The following is a 22,896-nucleotide window of genomic DNA, read 5'->3' as shown; positions in this document are numbered from 1 at the left end:
TTATAGAAACTTAAAATCTAAAAACAAAATAATAATTAATAAAACCTGAAGCAAAAAAATAAAACCTAAATAATTAAAATAAAATAAAACTAATATTGAAACAGATTAATAAATATGTCAATAAATTCACCGTCCTTACACAACTATTTTGTATCTAGAAATGTAAACAAAAAATAAAAAAAGAAGGAAGGAAGGAAGGAAGGAAAAGGGACGGATAGAGAGTAGTAGTAGTAGTAGTAGTAGTAGTAGTAGTAGTAGTCTTGGCTTTACTACAATTGTCCTTATGTTTTTCAACGGGTTAAGGTTTTTCGTTGTAAGAAAATAGCGACAGTATAGTTGTAATAAAGAATAGTTGCAAAACACCCCCACTCTTCCCATGTTAAATAATAATTTCGAAATAATAACGTTAATATTTCAGTGCACAGGTCAAAATCTGCAAAAGAAGCGATTTGTGTTTATTTGTTTACGTTGTTATGGGTTAATGCTTATGTGCACATGCCTAACCGGATGTCGTAAACCAGAAAGTAGGTTACATCACTCGTTACAAGGTCATTTGAGTTTTATAATTATATAGATAACTCAATGTTTTTATCTGGTGAACGAAAAAAGTATCAAAGGCGAGAAATGTTCGACTGAACTCCAATCTATGCCCCCTGCCCAACTTTCACAAAAAACACTCGACCAACTACAATCACTATACGATTTCCCCCATTCGCTATCTGTGCCTAAGTCTAAACGCAGATTCCATGAACAAAGGTTCTTTCCCAGAACTGTCCGCTTTTGGAACATTGTTCTGATGGCCTGCTTCCAGTTGAATACAACATGTTAGCCTTCAAATCCAATGTAAATAAGTTCTTGATGAGCCGTCCCCATAAATAATAAAATTCTGCACAATTTTTACCATTAATGATTACTGCACTACCATCCTACATTCATTAATCCTTATCCTCGAGTGGGTTTCGTGCCTTGATAAGTAGTGACTCACAAGTAAAAAATAAATAAATAAAATAAGATAAAAAAAAATGTCACAAAACATATGATGTGAAATATGCAGAAGATTACTTAGGACGAATGGATTATCCAAAGAGACGGCTCAAAAGTATTTTTTACTTATTTTATTTATTTATTTATTTTTTTGCAAGAGAATCACCACTTATCAAGGCCATGGGGCTACTTGAGGATAAAGGTTAATGTGTGTACGATAGTCATTGGGACAATAACGTAGTAATCGTTAATAGTGGATATTCGGTATAATTTGAGTATTTAAGAACTTGTTTACATTGGACTTGAAGACGACTATATTGTAGTCAGCTGGAAAGCAGGCCAGCGGAACAGAGTCACGTCTGTTTGCGTCATTGAACGTATACATAGTCTTTTAGTTTCCGCTTTTCAAGTGCCTGCGAAATGATACATAAACCTGACAGTTATTTTGTCGTTGTTTTGAAAATCAATATAGACGAATTTTGTCACCAGAGAAGTTTATTTAAAATACAATGATGACAAACGACAAGAGAGAGAGAGAGAGAGAGAGAGAGAGAGAGAGAGAGAGAGAGAGAGAGAGAGAGAGGGGGGGCGGAATATAACAACTGCGTTTAGCTGTGTGTGTGTCTGGGTGGGGGCGGCGGCGGAAAAATGTCAATCACGCTGGACGGCCATCGGTCTTCCCTCCTCTCTCTCTGATTGTTTATGTTAAGTGTGTGTGCTATAGACATCAACCGACATTCCTGAAATGTAATTATCAAAAATATTAAATTGTTCCTTTGTTTATTTTGCTTTCGCAATTCCAACTCCCCCACCTGTCCGGATAGGCAGTTCTAGGAAAGAAGAGCTGTTCATGGAATCCGCGTTTCAGGCACAGATAAAGGGGCGGAGGAAATCATTGATAGTAGTTTTAGCTAGACGATTGTTTTTTTGTAAAATTTTGGCGGGGGGGGGGCATAGATTGAAGCTCAGACGAGCACTTACCATGCAAATAACGATAGAACAGAGGCAACCTAACCACATGTTTCCTGTGGGGAAAGAGGTTGCAGAGAAGAGAAAAGGGCATCACCTACTAGGTTTCTGTTATACCGGCCTTCTTTCTATGCATAAGGGAAATTACACCGGTTCTCACTATATATATATATATATATATATATATATATATATATATATATATATATATATATATATACATAAGCCTGAAGAATCCTAGTGGATGAAACGCGGAATATTCAGTGTAGCTTAATCGCCATATACATTTTATAACTTACTAACTAGCTCTACCTACGTATTGAGCACTGTTGAAGTAAATACTTAAAGTTTACGCATAAATCTATACTTTCGTATATTAATTTTATGTGAGTAAATTAAGTAGTTTTATATATATATATATATATATATATATATATATATATATATGAATAAAATAAAGCAAAATATAAACGATGCTTTAGACGTTATGTGAATAAAAAGGAAAAACCTAGAAGAGTAAAAACAAAATTAAATCAACGTTTCGTCCCCATTTCAAGGGACATCATCAGGATTTCTAGGCGAGTATGTACAGGAAGACGGTCATATCACATGCGAAAGAGGAGAAGTTTAGTTCTCTTAACAGAAAGAGAACTAAACTTCTCCTCTTTCGCATGTGATATGACCGTCTTCCTGTACATACTCGCCTAGAAATCCTGATGATGTCCCTTGAAATGGGGACGAAACGTTGATTTAATTTTGTTTTTACTCTTTTAGGTTTTTCCTTTTTATTCATATATATATATATATATATATATATATATATATATATATATATAAATTTTATTTATACAAACATTAATGGCTACATATGTGCATACATGTTTCTGTAATCACCCACGTTGGGGGATTACGTCTTCAGGCCAAGAATTACCGTCGAAAGTGATATTTCCACCAAATACATTTTCCTATTTCGTTTATCAAGTTAGAATGCAACCTGGGTGGGAGTCATAAAAACGGTGAGAGGATAAGTGAGGTCTTTGAAGATAGTAAACATCTTTTTCATTTCCCTTTCCCCCATCCAACCTAACTTTTGGTTTTTATGGCATAAGGTACTTGAGAATTTAGTTTTTTTGTCTTGGAGTCTGTAAATTAAGAACATTAGCTATGGTCAACTAAGTACTGACCGGTGCCTTTCAATCTACATCCATCCACACATACATGCAACACACACACAACACACACATACACAGACACCGCCACACATACACACTCACGTTAATACATCTATTCAAAAGCGAATCTATGTTGTACGCTTTTATTTTACTCACAACATATATATATATATATATATATATATATATATATATATATATAGTGCCAGTAATGTCTACACCGATGAGAAGGAGTGACAGTACTCCACTGCCAAGCTGAGCGTATTCCTACCTTTGTACCTGTGATGTTAATATACTTCGTTTGTTAAACCAACCTCGACTTGATTTTCTTCTTTTACTATTATATTACGACACAACAGTTTCAAAGTCTGTTTTGAACTCTATCAACGCAGGATAGGAGCACCGATCAGCTCCTGCCTACATGTGGCAAGAGTACTCCATTTTAGGAAGTACTTGGCTCTTATACAGGTAGAGGTCATCGTGAATTGCCTGATGGATAACATTGAAGAATTAGAATATTTCATATTTTGTTTTAAAGTTTCAAGCCATGTTGGTTGGTAGCAAATACTAAAACTTCATACATAAAATAGATCGTCTTATAAAATTTTATGTGGATACATGAAATAATATATATATATAAATAAATCCTTTTTTTTAATTTATTTAACTAGGAATTCACTTACTAGGCCACGTAGTCAGTTTTAAAGTATTTGTTCACATTAGACTCGAAGATGACTATGATAATAATATTTCCTTGATATTACACAAATTATTGATTTACAAATATATATATATATCAGGCAGTCGCGAGAGATAGACCAGTGTTAGAAGTTTAGGCTTTTTTCCATGGGGTCCCGATTTTGAATCTCGCTAGATTTAGCCACTCTGATGAGTCGTAGACGACGAAACACGTGTCAATGGATGATTATATTTTAAACAATATATATGCCGCTCCCCATTTGGGGTACCAAATTGGTAAAAAGGAAAATTATTCATGTCAGTGGATAATTATATATATATATATATATATATATATATATATATAATGCTCAACTCAAGATGCACAACTTAATACATGTGTGTGTGTGTTATCCCTCTGACCCCCATCACGCCCCAATAAGAACTATATATAAATCTAGCCTCACTGTTTCACAGCTTATCAGTGCGGTTACACAAGCAACTACCCCAAGCAGAGAGAGAGAGAGAGAGAGAGAGAGAGAGAGAGAGAGAGAGAGAGAGAGAGAGAGAGGCAGTCAGACAGACAAGAAGAGAAGTGCTGACCGTGGCCAGAAAAGCTGACACATTATCTCTCTGCTATTTTGCATACTTTACCCATCCTGCGACCCCTCCATGCTGTCAGTGTTATCCCTGGAAAATAAACATTATTTCTAATCATTCCTGTTACTTCTTATTAAAAAGTACACAAGATATTTTTTGTGTGTTTGCATGTGATTGTGGAGGGACGCATAATTTTACGGATTCCAAACAACTGATAGTCTTATAAATACAATAATTGTGTCCTTTAGTCCTCACATTACATGGGCGATTTTTCTGACAAAGGGGAAAAATTGCCGTCTTTTAGGTCATAATTCATCCATCTAATACTTATTGTTGGTTCGCTTTTTTACTTTGAAGTAGTATTTTTTATAGCTCCTTACATCAAGTGGTTGTATGCATCATCTGGAGCGATTTCCATAAAACAAGTGAAGCGTCCATGGTCCCCCCGTGAATGCACAGTGAACGAGGCATAAAAAATGACTAAGTTCAGCATTTGCCCCCCCCCCCTCATTTAGCTCCAACAGTCCCCAGAGGTCGTCAAATCCTGGTGAAAATGAACAAACGGTGCGTTCAGCACCATTCCAAAAAAGAAATGACCAAGTCCATCATTTGCTCCCCCCATTTGGCCCCAAAAGTCCCCAAGGCCTTAACATTTAAATTTGAGTTCGGTACCATGCAAAACTGCTAAATAGACATACACAGAAAATTTGGACAAATATGGTAAAATAGTCCCAAAAATGGAGTGTTTTTATTAGCCCTAAAAAAGCCCCACAGGGCACACCCAAGAGTTATCGTGAAGTATAGACAAACAACATTATATAGAAATCAGTTAATTACAACTTTTCAGAAAGTTTGATAAAAATCCAAGGTATTAATTTTTTTTTTAATAAGCACAAAAGTGTCAATTTTAGCCAATTTGACCTGAAAGGCACCTATGGGGTAGGGGGTGGAGGCAACTGGTGTTTTCCCGGAAAATCTGTTTTGTTACATTTTTTACTCATATCATGTTTAATGTTTGTGCAAAATTTAAAAAATTCCAAGGTGTAGTTATTGAGAAAAGTGCAGACAGACGAACGGACAAAGGTGAATTTACAGGTCCACTCTCCTTTTGTCGGGGGGGGGACAAAAAAAAATGGTACCTTTTAATTTGTTTCATATTTGACTTTCTTTGCAAGCTTACTTTTTTTCTTAGTTAAACATTTTAACACGATTTAAATGTGTGACTCAACGGGTCATATTCATTTTAGTAAATATTAAAAAAAAAGAAGAAGATATTTACTTGTTGTAATCTGTTAAGAGTTTTCGCATCAAAGTCGCAGAATCGAGTTTCGTGGCATTTTTTAAATTTTCAAAATCTTTAAAAAGGTCTGTTGGGATGGTAATGTTTTGGTCATCGGTGTCAGGAATCATAGCTGGTAGGCACTTCATTGGCGGCTCCTTATTGGCCTGAAAGATAAATAAATAAAATGAGTATGGGGGCAATTCGTGGCCAAAATACAAATAAAACATTTATAAAATAAAACAAAGTTGTTCACAAGGAGATACTGAGTTGCTGCCCACCTCCGCAAAATATACCCACAAGATTGGAAAGTGGCGATATCCAGCTAGTGCTCCTAAAGGAGGAGCACTCTGGCCTTGCAAAAATTGCCTGTGCATTCTCATCGGCATTACCCGTCAAGGGCACCTCAGGCAACAAGGGATAAACTTGCCCCACTTAAAAGCCGGGTAGCAAGGACTGGGAGAGTGGACCTCCTAGGTCATACCTAGGCGGCGTACCTCAGCTCGACAGGTATTTGGCCAGTTCCTCGCCTCTCACCTGTCCGGCTGATTGTCAAAAACAGAGTCTTGATTGGTACTTTCTACCCAGTCTTCAAGTAACCGAAGCAGCAAGGAGACTCATCATCATAATTCAAAGTATAATATGAATCGGGAATAGAAAAAAATCGGAACTTTTGGGGGTATCGGAATCAGAAAAACTTGTGCATATTTTCCAATGCCAAAAATTCTTCTTTTAATAGTCTTTTTTTTTTATTTGATTTTTCACTGGCGAGTATTGATGGTTTAGGCCAATAACCTGCAGGTACTTTTTTAATGTAAAAAAAAAACAAACAATTAAGCGTAAATCAGTACGAATTAAAAAGAGTATAAAAAATGGTCAATCAGAATAATAATGGGAAGTATAAACAGAAGTTGTAGAGGTTAGGGATTCTCACTGTATATGGACTGTTTAGAGTGATCAAAATCAGTGGTAGCAGTCCTAGTTGTTTCCGTTTGTTGTTCAAGTCTTCCACTTCTTTTCAACTTTTCCACCAAGACTATTAAAGTAAATTTCAGTTTTATGTCTTTTTAACGTTTAAAACAAAGACGATTTTTTCACTGCACTTCCTGCAGTATCGGCGTTTGGAATAGAAATCCTAACATCCCCGTGTAAAGAATGGTATTCGGAGTGGACCACCCCCTTTTTTGTAACCGTAATAATCGTTGTCAGCATAGCCACTCGCAAATGAAAAAAAAAAGAAGAAAATGTGGGTGTGGCAGTGTAGGTAGAAGAGAAGCAGATTTGTTCATCTCGCTGGAAGTCAGTGAATCACAGTGCATGATGCAGTTCTTTATATCTCTATAAGTTCTTGTCTCCGCAAAATTTGAAGGAGATTTTTGTAATCAACATTGTGGAAAACCGCAAAAAGTCGTCATTCTAAAGAAAATTATGGAGTTGGACCTAATGTACAAATTTACTCCCACGAAAAAAGTTAACATTTGCGCAATTTCAAGAATCAGTTCATAAAAGAAATGAAAATAAAATACTCCACCGAATTCGGTTCCCTAATTAATTAAATTTACGTTCAAACTGTAAGGTAGGTAATTGGGCGATTAAATCGGTAAAACAGTAACTTTCAAAGGTACATAAGCACAAATTGGAATACGAGGGGCGTGCAATAAATAATGCCCCTGACCCACTTCCGTAGTCTGATCTAGCTGAAATTTTGCATGTGCAATGATTTATATCTTTACTGGTTATGTGGCAAATTACAGCTCTGAACTAAATGTGGTTTCTATTTTACGGGTGTTTGAACTGAGTCAGGTGTGAAATGGAGCCTGTCGAGCAGTGATCCGGTTTTTGTATTTGAAAGGACGCACACCACAGGAGACTTTTGATGAAATGAAAGAAACTTATTGTGATAATGCCCCATCATATGACCTTGTAACGCGCTGGCATCGTGAATTCAAACATGGCCGGAAGGCTGTGGAAACAGCTCTCAGACCTGGTCGCCCCCCCCCTTCTGCAATTGATGAGGCATCTGTCCGTCAAGTTAAGGCTGGCATTTTTGAAGATCGGCACATTACTATTCGTCAAATAGCCCAAGATGTCAAGATTAGTACAGGGTCTGTGGAAACTATCATTCATGACCATTTGCATATGGATAAGGTGTCTGCCAGATGGATTCCCAGGTTGTTCACACCATTCCAGAAGTGAGAACGCGTCGAGTGCTCGAGAATGAATTTGGAGATGTGCCAAGAAGATGAGTCAAAGTTTTTCACAAGACTGATTACACAGGATGAAACCTGTGTCCATCACTATGATCTAGAGACCAAAGCCCAGTCAATGCAGTGGGAGCACTTGGACTCACCATCTCCAAAGAAGACAAGGGTGAAGCCCTCCGCTGGCAAGGTCATGCTCGCAGGTAATTTATATATCTGACAGTGTTCTTAGATATGTTTTATACAGAAATTCAATCGATAAGTATCGAAAATCGGAAAAAAAAATCCGATCTTTATAAAAGTCTTTCTTCTCTTATAGGTAGAAAAGAGAATTTGTACAGAGGAATATTTTACGTTACGCCGGCCAAGAGAAATAATAAAATATGAGCAAATAATTCTTCTTAAAAAAACACAGATTTATGTGCCATTTGGAGATAGTTCAATCATAGAATTGAACTATCTCCAAATGGCAAATAAATCTGTGTTTTTGTCGACATTTTATTTTAATTTTTTCTTATTAATGAGTTTTATTTACAATAAAAGGTACCATTTAAAATCGCCACAAATCATTTCTTCTTTTGCATATTTTAAAACTAAACATTAATCAGAAGTGATTTTCCAGGGTATTCATTGTCAAGCCCAAATATCAGCTGACGTGATATTGTAAACAAACACAGACGGAATTTGATGAACTACATTATTATTATTTTTTTTTTATTTATATTTATTTTGTGAATTAGTCCACCCAGTAAATTATTCCTCGTAATATATAATAATCAATAGAGGTTTGATTCTATAATAACATATATGCAATCTGCATAAATTAAAGTATCATGTTTAAGTGTATTGTACGACCAGGCAACGTCGACAGCCAGCTAGTATATCTCTCTCTCTCTCTATCTCTCTCTCTCTCTAAATCGAGCTTAGGTATTTCGGACGATGTCAAAACATTGTTAAACTCACGATTCACACAACAGCCGCCAATAGCGTAATGGTTAGGAGCCTTGACTGTCGTACAGGCGGTCGGGTTTCAATCCTGGCTTGAGGTAGGTGCCTGTCTAGCCGCACTGATGAGCTGCGAAACAGTACTGTATGTGGATGAGTATATATATATTAGTGAGTAAATAACAAGTCTATATTTCGAAATTCATGATGTTGACCATCTTATAATTTATTCCTTTAATTCAGTTGACATTTACAATTCTTGACAGTATCTGTTTCGTAACACTGTCAAGAATTGTAAATGTCAACTGAATTAAAGGAATAAATTAAAAGACGGTCAACATCATGAATTTTGAAATATAGACTTTTTGTCATTTATTCACTATATTGCTCTGTAATTACATTGAGCTTCTTAAATAAGGATTGGTATATATTATAAGAAAATATATTTATATATATATATATATATATATATATATATATATATATATATAGAGAGAGAGAGAGAGAGAGAGAGAGACAGAGAGAGAGAGAGAGGGGGAAGAGAGAGAGACAGAGAGAGACAAAGGGGGAATATAGCAATATTTGCGTGGTGTTAAGCAGAGTATCAAATAACATTTGTTGCTTTCATCAAATAACAAATGGCGAACGCGCCGACCTTTGAAATAACGATATTATTTAGGCAAACATTTTTTCTATTTCATACTTTTGTAAATGATACGGAAGAAAGAACATATGAGATACGAATGTTATGAATTTGTTCTTTCTTATTGTTGTTGTTGTTGTTATAGTTACTACCTCTCTCCTCTCCTCCTCTCTTTCCCTCACAAACACTACCTTAGTCTACATTACTCAAATTATATCACGTTTGTCCACCCATAGAATAATAAAACATTGACGTGTCTTGGTAGAAAGCAAAAAAAAAAACAAAAAAAAAAAACAGTAATCAGACAGTGTAAGCTACCACCAAATCCTGTTCCATATTCACATAGTGATAGGACAATAGAAATTCGAAGAAGGGGAGCTAACTCCTTTCTGTTACATCATGCCTCTTATTTCTGTTACGTGAGTTCTCATGTGGAGACGCAAGAATGGGACGAGGGGCTAACGAAAGGATGACTTTGAATTCGAGTTAATGAAGATGGATTATTTTTGTCTGTCATAGTTGTGACACACAAACTCATGCAATATCGGACTGAGACTGATAGATGTAATCTGTGTCATTCTATGTTTGCAGACATACCGACAGACATACCGACAGACATACCGACAGACATACCCGCAAAAATATGATCACACACCAATTTTCGACATGCTTGTCGGAAATACACCAATATGATAATTAATCTGAAAAATACAAAAATCACTTTCAGCTCTTCTAGGGTTAAATCAAAGATACAATTACAAGAACTTTCAGGAACTAATGTTTCTAAAATTTTTAATGTAAGGATTGATAATTTGTATCATTTGGATTATCTTGAGCGTTATGCTCCCAACGTTTCGACCAATGCAACTTCCGATTTTCTTCAGGTTATCTTGTTGAACTCAGGAATCTGTACGGAATTTCGAACGAAACATTTAACATGCCACCCTTCTGTCAATTATGATCGGAAAAGTCTTGAGTAATTTGCAATTGTATTGCCCGCACTTAGGATTGAACCTTCACCCCCCCAAAAAAAATAAAGAGTGTCAATTAAAGTACTAAATAACATTCAGTTGTATCTAAAATTCTATACAAATTCCCGAGTTCAGCAGAAAGATTCCCGAGTTCGAGAATATGCACATGAAGAAGATCGGAAGTTACATCGACCGAAGCGTTGTAAGAATGATACTAAAATGAAACCAGTAGTTAAAGAATAATTCAAATTTCCAGAACTTAACCAACGGCTACCTTATATATATACATACAGTGTATGGCAAAAATGACTAATAGGTTGATGTGCTGTAAAACAAAAAATTGAAAGGAAAGAGAAAATAAGAATAAAAGTAGACGGTTTATTAATATTCATTAATTTGCATATGAGGGCAATGACTGCTGCGAAAAAGAATGAAAGGGAACGTACGGGCAGTCTTCTTTTTTTTTTTAGACCGCAGAGAGAGAGAGAGAGAGAGAGAGAGAGAGATAGAGAGAGAGAAGGGGGAGAAAGAGAGAAAGAACGGTCAGATAAAATTACAGTTGAAGGTGGGAGTTGGCAGGAAATTTGAGCGAATATTTATTATTATTGTTGTTGTTGTTATTGTTGTCGTCATCATCATCATCATCATTATTATTGTCCCTATTTACAATTTCTCCCCACGGGACAGAGTTAGACACCAGGGTCGTTTTTCAATGTGGAGAAAAGGAACAAAAATTAAAATTGTCTCGGTCGTGAAGGATTTCTCCTCCACTGACAGAGAACAAGAAATTGAAGTGCAGCATCTGAAGAACAGATACTACACTTTGATCTTGTGTTATTAAATCTGAGTTTCCTTCAGAAAAAATTATTTCAAGAAAAAAAGGGGAATACTAAATATTTATTTATTTATTATTTTTTATTTATTTATCTTTTTAAAATTTATTCCCTAACCTCAGTTTCATTCAGGAAACATTTATTTCAAGAAAAAAAAGGAGGTGATACTAAATTTTTTTTTTTTGGGGGGGGGGGTGCATTTTATGCTTTTCTTTAAAAATATTTTAATAAACAAACAAATCGTTGTCCTTAATTGTCAAAAGCGAAGATTTTAATTTATTTTATGTTGTGTGCGCTTTAAGCGTCTTGAATTGTTTATAGTGTACAAAGCTCAACCGGAAGAAAGTGTTTTAAACCGGAAGTCACCCTTTTCATGCATGCTTATTTTCTGGGTTCTTTGAAACCTAACTGATCCAAATATTGCATGTATTGTTTTCAATAGTTTATGTTTATCTCTTTTCTTTCACAGACGAAACAAACCGCACAATGTCACTTGTATCGCAATGGTCGTCGTAATCGAAACGAAGCTGATTTATCTATTTTGCTGTAGCAACAAATTCCTGTTCGCTGTCGTCCATACGCAAAGTTATAAAATAACTAAATCATATTTCCCAAGACATTTCAGTATTGTATTATTTCCCCTGTTTTCTAGACGGTTATAGATGATTTGGCGTCCCCGACGAAAAATTTTTCAACAGATATTATGTATTATAATTAGGTCTCTGACAACAGCATATTCTTTTCCTGGTTTTTACTCCCGAGTGTGTATCCGTTGATATCTTATATGCTTTTATATAGAGTGATATGGTTCTCGGTTGATTAACTGTGTCTGACTGTGTCGGATATATACTCAAGAGTCAAAACAAAAATATGGTGTTGTCATAGGCCTAATTATAAAATATAATATTTTATTTGTTATGCAACATTTTATATGAAAATTTCTTTATGAACCGTTCCACATAAGTTAACAAATTTACCGAATCTCCATTACTAACGATTACTTATATTGTCCGATTTCTACTGTAAACTCTTTAACCCTTATCCTCGAGTGGCCTTTTGGCCTTGATAATGTGGTGATGCCTGTTTAAAAAAAATATAAAAAATAATTGAAACAATGTGAAGACTTCTTACTCTTATTTAATAAATGTGTAATTATTTATTTCTTGTAACTTAACTTTTTTTTATGTGAAACATTATTAAAAGTAAATAAACATTTTTTTTACAGAAAAGTATCATTTTCATGATAAATTACATATACTACTACTACTACTACTACTACTAATAATAATAATAATAATAATTCTTCTTCTTCTTCTTCGTCTAAGCACCACCCTGCATTCCCCAGATAAATATTATTAAAACAAATAATATAATCATAGTCCCACAAAAAAAGCAAACATCACACATGAAGAAAATAAAAACGTGAAAAAGTCTCATTTTTGTTTGTTTTCATAAAAAAGAAAAAAAAATGGCCTCCCAAAAATAATACATCTAAAACAACATTTCTCATTGTTTATTTTCGTTCACGTAAAAAAAAAAGAAAAAGAAGACATTTACCCTCCCCCACAAAAAAAAAAAAAAAGAATTGTTTTATTCCGGTTTCATTTTCTTGTTAAAATAAAAGTTTAACATTATTTCTTTTAGGTTCTTTGAATTTTCTTTCTGCTGGCGTTTCTGCGTCGGCATATTCCGGTTCTTTCCATTATCTGTCCGGAAACGCTCGTGAAAGTTCGTATTTATCGCAGTACTAAAAATACATAACTACCTAAACTTCTTCAGTTGAAATATCTGTCGGAAGATGTTTCGTCGGGGACGCCAACTCATCTATCGCCGTCTAAAAAAACAGGGGAACTAATGCAGCAATTAAATGTCTCGAGAAATATGCCAGAAAGCCCAAATTCGATTTGAGTTTTTATATTCTCCTTCGTTTTATTTCTCTTAATTCTTTTTGCAGGGGATTTCCAATTATTTAGAACACCTTCCCTCAAAGACAACGCAAAACGCAGCATTTCATTATTGCATTTTCTACGTATCATTGATATTTTCTGCCAGCCAACTTAATATCGAACTTAACATCGAAGTAGTTCCGGGTCTCTACATTAGACTGTATGTTCCGAATATCTACCTGTTGTCATTTCTGAATAACCGACCCCCTTAACAGAACTCCCTTAAAACTTCAAATCCGATTTTAACAAAATTTATCCGATTTTTTTTCGTCACATAGGCATCACCACTTATCAAGGTCCAGAGGCCACTCGAGGATAAGGGTTAATTAATAAAATTTAAACCATATGTATAATAGACTGATTTTAGTTTCTTTCGATTTTATTAGGCGACGGAACCGGAGGAGGGGACAGTAAAAACAAAGAAAGGTATTTTGTATTATGAACATAAATAAAAAGTACATAGCCGTGATTCTCATTCAATCCGGAGGAACGTCGGATATTCCTGCTAGATTTTTTAAAATGTGGTATTTGTTTGTAATTAAAACAAATATTTATGTTACTGCAGTGTAGAGTCTGACTATATTTGGCCACGCACGTTTTTTTAATAATTTGGCATCAGTTCTTGCAAATCTGCTGCTGCTGCACCATTTCGATGTCTGCAATTGTATGGCACCTATGTCTTTCATGTCCAATCGTTATCAACGGCTACTAAACGCTGTCGTCTGCAAAATTCATGAAAATAGCAATAAATGAAATGTTCAAAGCGAGATAAAAGATGGCGGACGTCAAGAAAGACGTTTCATTATTATTTTTTTTTTTCTTCTCAACTCTTAACTCCCATTGCTTATCAAAACAAAACAAAAAAATCCAGGAAGAGGTGCGGATACTGATATAGTGTCTTTGTTGTGAGCTCTTTTGAAAGGTATGTTTTTCGTCGTTAGTCATTTTTTTTTATTGGGAAACAACAGACCGGAAGCTCAGTGTGGCCATCTTGTTTTTAGATGTATTTAATCATTTCTCCGAAAGGCTAAGACGGTCGGACTGTTTCGTTCCCGTTCGCAATAGCATTTTTTGTCTGTATAAACGTCTAGATTTTTTGGACACGTCTCATAGCTAACGTGAGGGGTCTGGTCGTCAGTCGATCGACCACGATTGAATCTGAAATACTATCTTCGGCGACATCACACTCTAATTTATGTTATTTGGATTGAAATTTTTTTAGATGAGGATTGATAATTCGTATTATTTAGATTATTTAGACTATCGTTCTCATTTTAAGTGTTATTTTCCCAACGTTTCAGTCAATGTAACCTTCGATCTTCTTCAGATTAGTTTGTCGAACTCGGAATATTTTTGTAGAACTCGGGAATCTGTACGGAATTTCGAACGGAACTCTTTATTTAATTCACGGGGATTGGGGGTGTATCATGCTTTCGTTCCGTTAGCTATGGTCAGATAGAAATCCTAAATAATTCACAGTTTTATCCTGAGTATCGCCCGCACTGGGACTTGAATCTTCAATCTCCAAAAGAGTGTCACTTTCAACTGAATTTTACCAAGCACGTAATCCGTTATGCCACGAGTTCTTGCATATTAAATGAAGGGCTCCGTTTTAAATTCCGTGTAGATTCCCGAGTTCGAAAGAAAGATTCCCAAATTCAACAAAATACACCCGAAGAAGATCGTAGATTACATCGGTCGAAATGTTGTGAAAATAACAATCGAGATGAGAACAGTAGTCAGAAGAATCCAAATAATACGGATTAACAATCGTTATTTTACTTTTGTCATCTTGGATATTAGTCTCACAAGATTTCGGCTGATGTAATCCCCGACCTTCATCAGATGCATATTGTCGAACTTGGTAATCAGCACGGAATTTATTTTCAAATTATCAATCCCTTATCTTAAAAAAAAAAAAAAAAAAAAAAAAATGGAAGCATATTCTTACGCTTAAGTTCGAAATAGATTTTCGTCTGTCTTTTGAGATTAAGTATAAAATAGCATTTTTATTGGTCTGTCATGTTTCAGCTTGAAATAGTAAGTTCAACGCTAAACACGTAAACCATATATACGCACCTTTTTTTTGTCCCCCTCCCCCGACAAAACGAGGGTGAACCTGTAAATTCACCCTTGTCCGTTCGTCCGTTCGTCTGTCCGCACTTTTCTCAATAACTACGACTTGGAATTTTTTGAAATTTTACACAAACATTAAACATGATATGAGTGAAAAAGGAACAGAAACTGTGAAAACTGAGGTTGCCCTTATAGGGGTGTTTTTCGGGTTAAATTTGCTAAAATTGACATTTTTGTGTTTATAAAAATAAAACTTTCTGAAAAGTTGTAACTAACTGATTTTTATATAATTTTGTTTGTCTATACTTCGCGATAACTCTTGGGTGTACCCCAGGGGCTCTTTTAGGGCTAATGAAAACACTCCATTTTGGGACTATTTTACCATATTTGTCCAAAACTTTCTGTGTATGTCTATTTATTTATGGTGCCGAACTCAAATTTAAATATGTTAAGACCTTGGGGACTTTTTGGGCTAAATTGGGGAGGGAGGCAAATGATGGACTTAGTCATTTCTTTTTTTTTTTTTTTGAAGGAGCAGAACTCAAAGTTACATTCTATTAAGGCCTTAAACTGCACCGTTTGTTCATTTTTACCAGGATTTGACGTCCCTTGGGGACTTTTGGGGCTAAATTGGGGAGGGCAAATGCTGAACTCCGTCATTTTTTTATGCCTCGTTCACTTTGCACTCACGGGGGACTGTGCATGGTTCACTTGTTCTTGTCATTTTTTTCTGTTTCAATAACTGTATCCAGATAATTTTTTTTTATATTATACTAACTGGGAGAGAGAGCGGCTTTGCGAAGTCGTAAATTAAATATGATATTTTAATTTGTCCAGATTTCGTATATATATTTATAGAGTTGTCATTTAATATATTTGGGTGCCATCAGCTAGAATCGAAACCGAAAGCAAAATTGTCGTATTTAAAGCTGGTGACATTACCAATGTACCAACGTGACACGAATACGTACTGATTAAAAAATAAGCAAAGATGAATGTACAAAATGTAAAAGTTTTTTTTTCAATTTTGAACCCCTTTTTACCCGTTAAAAAAACTTGAACCCCTTATTACCCGTTAAAAAACTTGAAACCCTGATTACCCGTTAAAAACATTGAGCCTCTTTTTACCCGTTAAAAAACTTGAACCCCTTTTTACCCGTTAAAAAACTTGAACCCCTGATTACCCGTTATTTTTTTACCCGTTAAAAAACTTGAACCCCTTCTTACCCGTTAAAAAACTTGAACCCCTGATTACCCGTTAAAAAAATTGAACCTCTTTTTACCCGTTAAAAAAATTGAACCTCTTTTTACCCGTTAAAAAACTTGAATATATACCTCTTTAAGGCCACCATTCGCCCATGTATGGAGTATTGTTGTCATATTTGGGCTGGTGCATCTGCCACTAGTCTCTCGCTCCGAGACAAGGTTCAAAAGAGAGTCGCCAACCTGATAGGTCCTGAACGGTCAGCTAAACTTCAGCCTCTGTCACATCGACGAAATGTTGCATCCCTCTGCCTGTTCTACAAGTACTTTAACGGTGAATGCTCTGACGAACTGCAAGCACTTGTGCCCCCTCGACGTAAAGACCCCCGACAAACCCAACAAGCAGCTAAATCCCACCCCTTCACAGTAGAGATCCTTAGATGCAAGAGAGCCTTCTATTCCAGTAGTTTCTTCCCCAGAACAGCTAGACTTTGGAATCCCCTTTCCGGTCCCTGCTTCCCCAACTGTACTGACATGCAGAAATTCAAATGCAACGTGAACCGACATCTGACTGCCCAACTCCCTACACAGTAATCTTGTTTGGGGTGAAAATGTAATAAAAGAAGAAAAAGAACCCCTTTTTACCAGTTAAAAAACTATTTTAACTGGTTAAAGACCCATAAAAGAACGGTTTATAAAAAATTCCTATCATTTGAGGCCCATAGTGCCGCTCTGTGACTTTTATTTTTTTTATTTTTTTATTTTTATTTTTTTACATAGGCATCACCACTTATCAAGGCCAAGAGGCCACCCGATGATAAGGGTTAAAGAGTGTACAGTAGAAATTGGACAATATAGTAATCGTTAGTAATGAAAATTTGGTAAATTTGATAGCAAGTGGAACGGCTCATCAAGAACTTGTTTACGTTAAACTTGAAGACAACCATATTGTAGTCAGCTGGAAAGCAGGAAAACGGAAGACAATTCCACAGGCGTGCAGTTCTAAGAAAGAATCTTTGTTCATGGAATCTACGTTTAGGTTTAGGCACAGATAAAGAGTGGAGGGAATTATTGATAGTGTTTTCAGATAGATGAGTGTTTTTAGTGAAAGTTTGGCGAGGGGGGGCATTGATTGAAGCTCAGAGATGTTTCCGAGGAGATAAAGTTTGAAAATATGGAGACAGGCAGACATAGTGAGTTTTATATATTAAATTTCTCTTAGGCTGTCCGTCTGTTTGTCTGTCTGTCCTATTGCAACGTTGTCCTTAATAGGTAAACACGCTTACACACCGGATCCAAGCGTTGTATGCAGCCTACGTCGCAATGGAGATCAAGACAACGAATAACTCGAACTCACTTTTTCGTGCAACAATGACATTTATTTCCCCATTCTCCCACAACGTGTGACTTCTCGTTACGGTGGTGACGTCTCACACATGATCGTCTTCCCGAACGTGCTCTGGAACGTCATCCACGTCTATCACGTGATCGTCTTCTCAAACGTGCTCGTTCTTTTTATAGTTTTCTTTTTACTTACTGTGACGTCATTTCGTTCACGGCGCTATGTTACACCACTTTTTATCTAAAACTACTGCGCCGATCTGACTGAAATTTTGTATGCTCTTTTGTTATGATAAGGTGCAGCGAACTAAGTATTATTGTAACCGTTCGATGCAAAGTAAAGGATCACTACAGATTAATAGCGACCAATAGGGAGTGGTCACCACAATACCGCATTTACTCTTAAAGTTTTCTCAGAAACGACCAGTTCGATCTAGCTCAAATTTTGCATGAATCTTTGTTATGATACGGTACAGCGAACTAAGTATTATGGTATCCGTTCGATGTAGAGTTAGGGATTGATAAGAATTAATAGCAATTAGTATTTAATGTAAACATGTACACAAATTTAACCATATTCAACTATCAATGTGGCATTCTAAATTAACGGAGCTACAACTTTTGCTCGTTTTTAGCGGTTTTTTTTTTTTTGTTTTTTTTAGCACAAGTACAATCAACTCTAGTACAACCATATTTTATTTCTTTTAGCCTTTTTTTTTTTTTTTTCGACATTTTTACGTCTATGGTTTAGCACTTTCATTAAAGGACACAATTATGTTTCGAGGCTAAGATTCTGCTGTTTTTACTTTAAAAACTCGGATGCCGAACATTTCTGGGCGAGGCTGTTTCCTAAAGACAACGTTAATCTTGACAGCGTGCGAAAGAAATTAAACAAAATGGCATATTTACTCAAATGGTACAGAGATATGCTCTCTTTTTGATCATCAAAAGAACACGTTCATAGACAAACGATACAAAGGAATGGCATCTATATCTACGTATATTTTAGCATGTACTGTTATCTTGTTGGATCAAACCTAAATAGCAACCCGGCGGATATATCTATACTTGATTCGGACTAGCCTGTTTTTCTTTTTTTTTTTTTCTTTTCTTTATTTAATTCCATTTTGATATTAGGACGAGTATATTTTATTTCCTTTCAGTTTTTTTTTTAAATACTTATTTTAGTTAAGCAAACCGTTCTCGTCTGAACTCCAATCTCTGGTCCCCCCTCGCCAATCTTTCACGAAAAACACCCGTCTAGTTGAATTCACTGTGAAAAATTTCCCCCCACTCTATATCTGTGCCTAAATCAAAACGCGGATTCCATGAACAAAGCTTCTTTCTTAGAACTGCACGCCTGTGGAACTCTGTACCGTCTGCCTGCTTCCCACCGGACTAAAACTTGGATGTCTTCAAGTCCAATGTTAACAAATTCCTAATGAACCGCCCCCCTTAAGTAAACACTTCATCAAATCTTCACACTAACGAAATGTATTTGCAATAACCCTTATGCCTGAGTGGCTTCCGGGCCTTGATAAGTGGTGATCACTGTGTAAAAAAAAAAAAAAAAAAAAAGATACCTTTTCACTTACTGACATAGACCTGCGGAAGATTATATCGGGTCTCTTCCTTGAATTATTAATATTCTCCGCATACACACACATAAATATAAAAATCGATAATTTTCAATATATCTATGCTCCATCTCATATGTTGAGCTTTTATGAGAAGATTAGCCTACATTGATAGAATTTTTTAATTCCTCCTTATATATATATATATATATATATATATATATATATATATATATATATATATATATATATATCATAATAGAAAAATGCAAGCATGAAAAGTAATATGATTAATCTTAAACATGGAAAAGTAAACACTAGTTGTTAAAACTGGAAAAGAAAAGGACAAGATATTCCAGTAAAAATATAATAAATTTATAACTTAAAATATTGCAGCATTAAAAATTGATTATATAATGTTATGAATTGAATTTAAAAAAAATTCTTAATGCTGCAATATTTTAAGTTATAAATTTATTATATTTTTACTAGAATATCTTGTCCTTTTCTTTTCCAGTTTTAACAACTAGTCGTTTACTTTTCCATGTTTAAGCTTAACCATATTTCTTTTCATTCTCGCATTTTTCTATTGTAATCCATGAGTTTTCTATGCTTCCAATAAATTCACTTGTTCTTTGTTTAATTTCAGTCTTATTGGTTTATCCCCATAAACACATGTAATAACAATTTTACGGCAATCGTCTGCTTTCAATAAAATCCCCCAATTATCTCCCTTTCATGCTTTCATTAGTGAATTCGTAGCAACAGTAGTCGCTGAAGCGTCGTGGTTACTATGGAAACCAATCATAAAAAAACATCTCTCACCTCGTTATAGTTTTTTTTTTACAATTTTGAACACAAGAAAATTCATCATAATTTTTGTTTTACTGAACGAAAATTGAAAAAAACTTTTTCACAATAAAGCTAAGAAAATGATATATAAACTGTAATAATTGTTTGAAATTTGGTCGGAAAATGAGTGATCGGTGAAGCTTTAAAGCAGTTTTAAAAGACTAAAACTGACACTTAACCACATATTCAAATACGGTAGTGTTTGAATTTATATATATATATATATATATATATATATATATATATATATATATATATATATACAGGGTGACCCATAAAACACGGGTCCCAGCTCTAATAAGATCCCATTTCTTACTGTTTTGTCTGAATGAAATGAAACTTTGGTCATAACTAGTTTATTATATTCAAAACATCACATCAAAACACTAGGGTCTTTGGCCTTTTTTTCTTTTTTCTCCGTTCTACAGCATATGTTCTAGATGGCCTCTTTTGTTTTTTTTAGTCACTCTGTATATATATATATATATATATATATATATATATATATATATATATATATATATATATATATATAAAATTAAAGAGATAGATAGATATAAATATAGTGGAGGAGAACCCCACTACAGTGCCCAATTACTTAGAAAAATTAAAAAAAAAAAAAGGACGTAATATTTATATACATACTAGCAAGCCGTCCGGCGTTTCCCGGTCGTAAAATAGGCATAAATATTATATTTCAATTCATGCAAATTGCTTATTCATTATAAATAGAAAGACCGTAGATATTAAACGTAACGTTAAATTCCTCTTAAAAAAATGAAGTAAAAGAAACTTAAAGAAACTGAGATATGTACATGAGAGTATTATGTTTTTTTTCTAAACAGTTCACTTCTTGTAAGTAAGAAAAAAGAAAATACGCGAGATAGGATCGAAACCAAAACCTAAAGACCGTGAGTCAAGTACGATAACCATTAAACCAGCTCGACATAATCTTTTAAAAGTGTTTTCAAACAAACTTATTCTTTACATAAGTACCCATTTTTCAATTTACATCCCTTAGCAACCCTTTTTTTCTGGATGAAAACCAATTAAAAAAATTTTCACATGTCTGAATAGGCTGTATACCAAATTTCATGTCTGTAGACCAAAAATTCGATGAGCATATGGATTGAGAAATATCCTCACAAACATATTTTGACTGTTATAGAAATATAGATTGCATACCTTATATATTTTCGATTATAAGATGATATATTAATATTTCTACAATCAAGCAATATCACAGCTTATACAAGCCATCTCTCTCTCTCTCTCTATGTATATATATATATATATATATATATATATATATATATATATAGTAGTAAGTTATAAAAATATATATGGCAATTAAGCTACACAGAATATTCCGTGTTTCATCCCCACTAGGATTCGTCAGGCTTACGCGAAGTGTTGTTGTTGTCATGCGTTTTTATATACGCACATTCTATTGAATTTTTAGTAAGCGAATCAGCTTCCTAGTTTCTACCGCTCCCTTCCTAATCAGCCAATGGGCAGGCACTTACAGAACAAATGCTCAGTTGACCTAATGTTGAACGCTTCCTTTGTGTGTGTGCATATATATATATATATATATATATATATATATATATATATATATATGTATAACATTATATATGGTAATCCATAAGGAACGGGAAAACAGAATTATATATATGTGTATATATATATATAATTCTGTTTTCCCGTTCCTTATGGATTACCAATGGATTATCAATGGACTAATTTTGTTGTTCTGGATCTTACTTTCTTATTCATTTGCTTTTTATCATATCCTTTCCCCCCTTTTCCTGCTTTCTTGATCATTCTGAATCCCTTTAAAATGTCACTAACTGTTTAATAACTTTTTTTAATGAAAATATGATTAATTTCATATTTGTAGTTCCTGTCAATGCATTAACCTGCAAAATTTATCGTATATTTTTTGCACATCTGGTGAAAAGAATTGCATTTTTTCGATACTCTGTGGAATAAGGTATTTCTTGTTTATTTGTACTCCTTGTCGGATAATTCAAATTTTGAATACTTTCCTTATAGGTTTATAATGTTTTTTTGAAAATTTGAATTAACTTTTCAGGTTACGATGTGGAATACGATGTTTTTCCGGCTCCTGATTACGATATCATCCCCGCCTTACGGTGTTATTTATAATGTTATTTGGTTATATAGATGTGTATTATATAGTGTGCTGTATTTTGTTACTAATTTTTAATGCTGTATTTCGAGGTTCTCCCATATATATATTATATGGGAAATCATTCAGTCAAGACGTGAAACCCCTTGATATTAGAAGCTATAGAAAATACTACTTCAAGGTAAAATAACTAGCTAACACTAAGTTTTAGATGGATAGCTTGCTGATGAAGTATTAGGATCATGAAGTGTTAGGACCATAAAGTGTTAGGACCGTAAAGTGTTAGGAACATGAAGTGTTAGGACCATGAAATGTCAGGACCATGAAGTGTAAGGACCATAAAGTATTAGGACCATGAAGTGTTAGGGCCATGAAGTGTTAGAACCATGAAGTGTTAGGACCATGAAGTGTTAGAACCATGAAGTGTAAGAACTATGAAGTGTAAGAACCATGAAGTATTAGGGCCATAAA

General features: G+C 34.6%; 1 protein-coding gene across 2 annotated transcripts in view; it reads right to left on the bottom strand.

The window, feature by feature from the left end:
• The window catches only part of LOC145297765 (uncharacterized), a 182,775-nt gene that overhangs the window by 5,753 nt on the left and 154,126 nt on the right, over positions 1-22,896 (bottom strand). For both annotated transcript variants that reach the window (XM_080144008.1, XM_080144009.1), the window contains exon 2: positions 5,683-5,849. In XM_080144008.1, coding sequence (XP_080000134.1) covers positions 5,683-5,849 — 167 coding nt within the window. The remainder of the gene's footprint in view (positions 1-5,682; positions 5,850-22,896) is intronic.

The sequence above is a fragment of the Euprymna scolopes genome, chromosome 18 (genome assembly GCF_053919585.1).
Source record: "Euprymna scolopes isolate OS-2025 chromosome 18, ASM5391958v1, whole genome shotgun sequence".
NCBI lineage: Eukaryota > Metazoa > Mollusca > Cephalopoda > Sepiida > Sepiolidae > Euprymna > Euprymna scolopes.
This window is presented reverse-complemented; position numbering and strand designations above follow the sequence as displayed.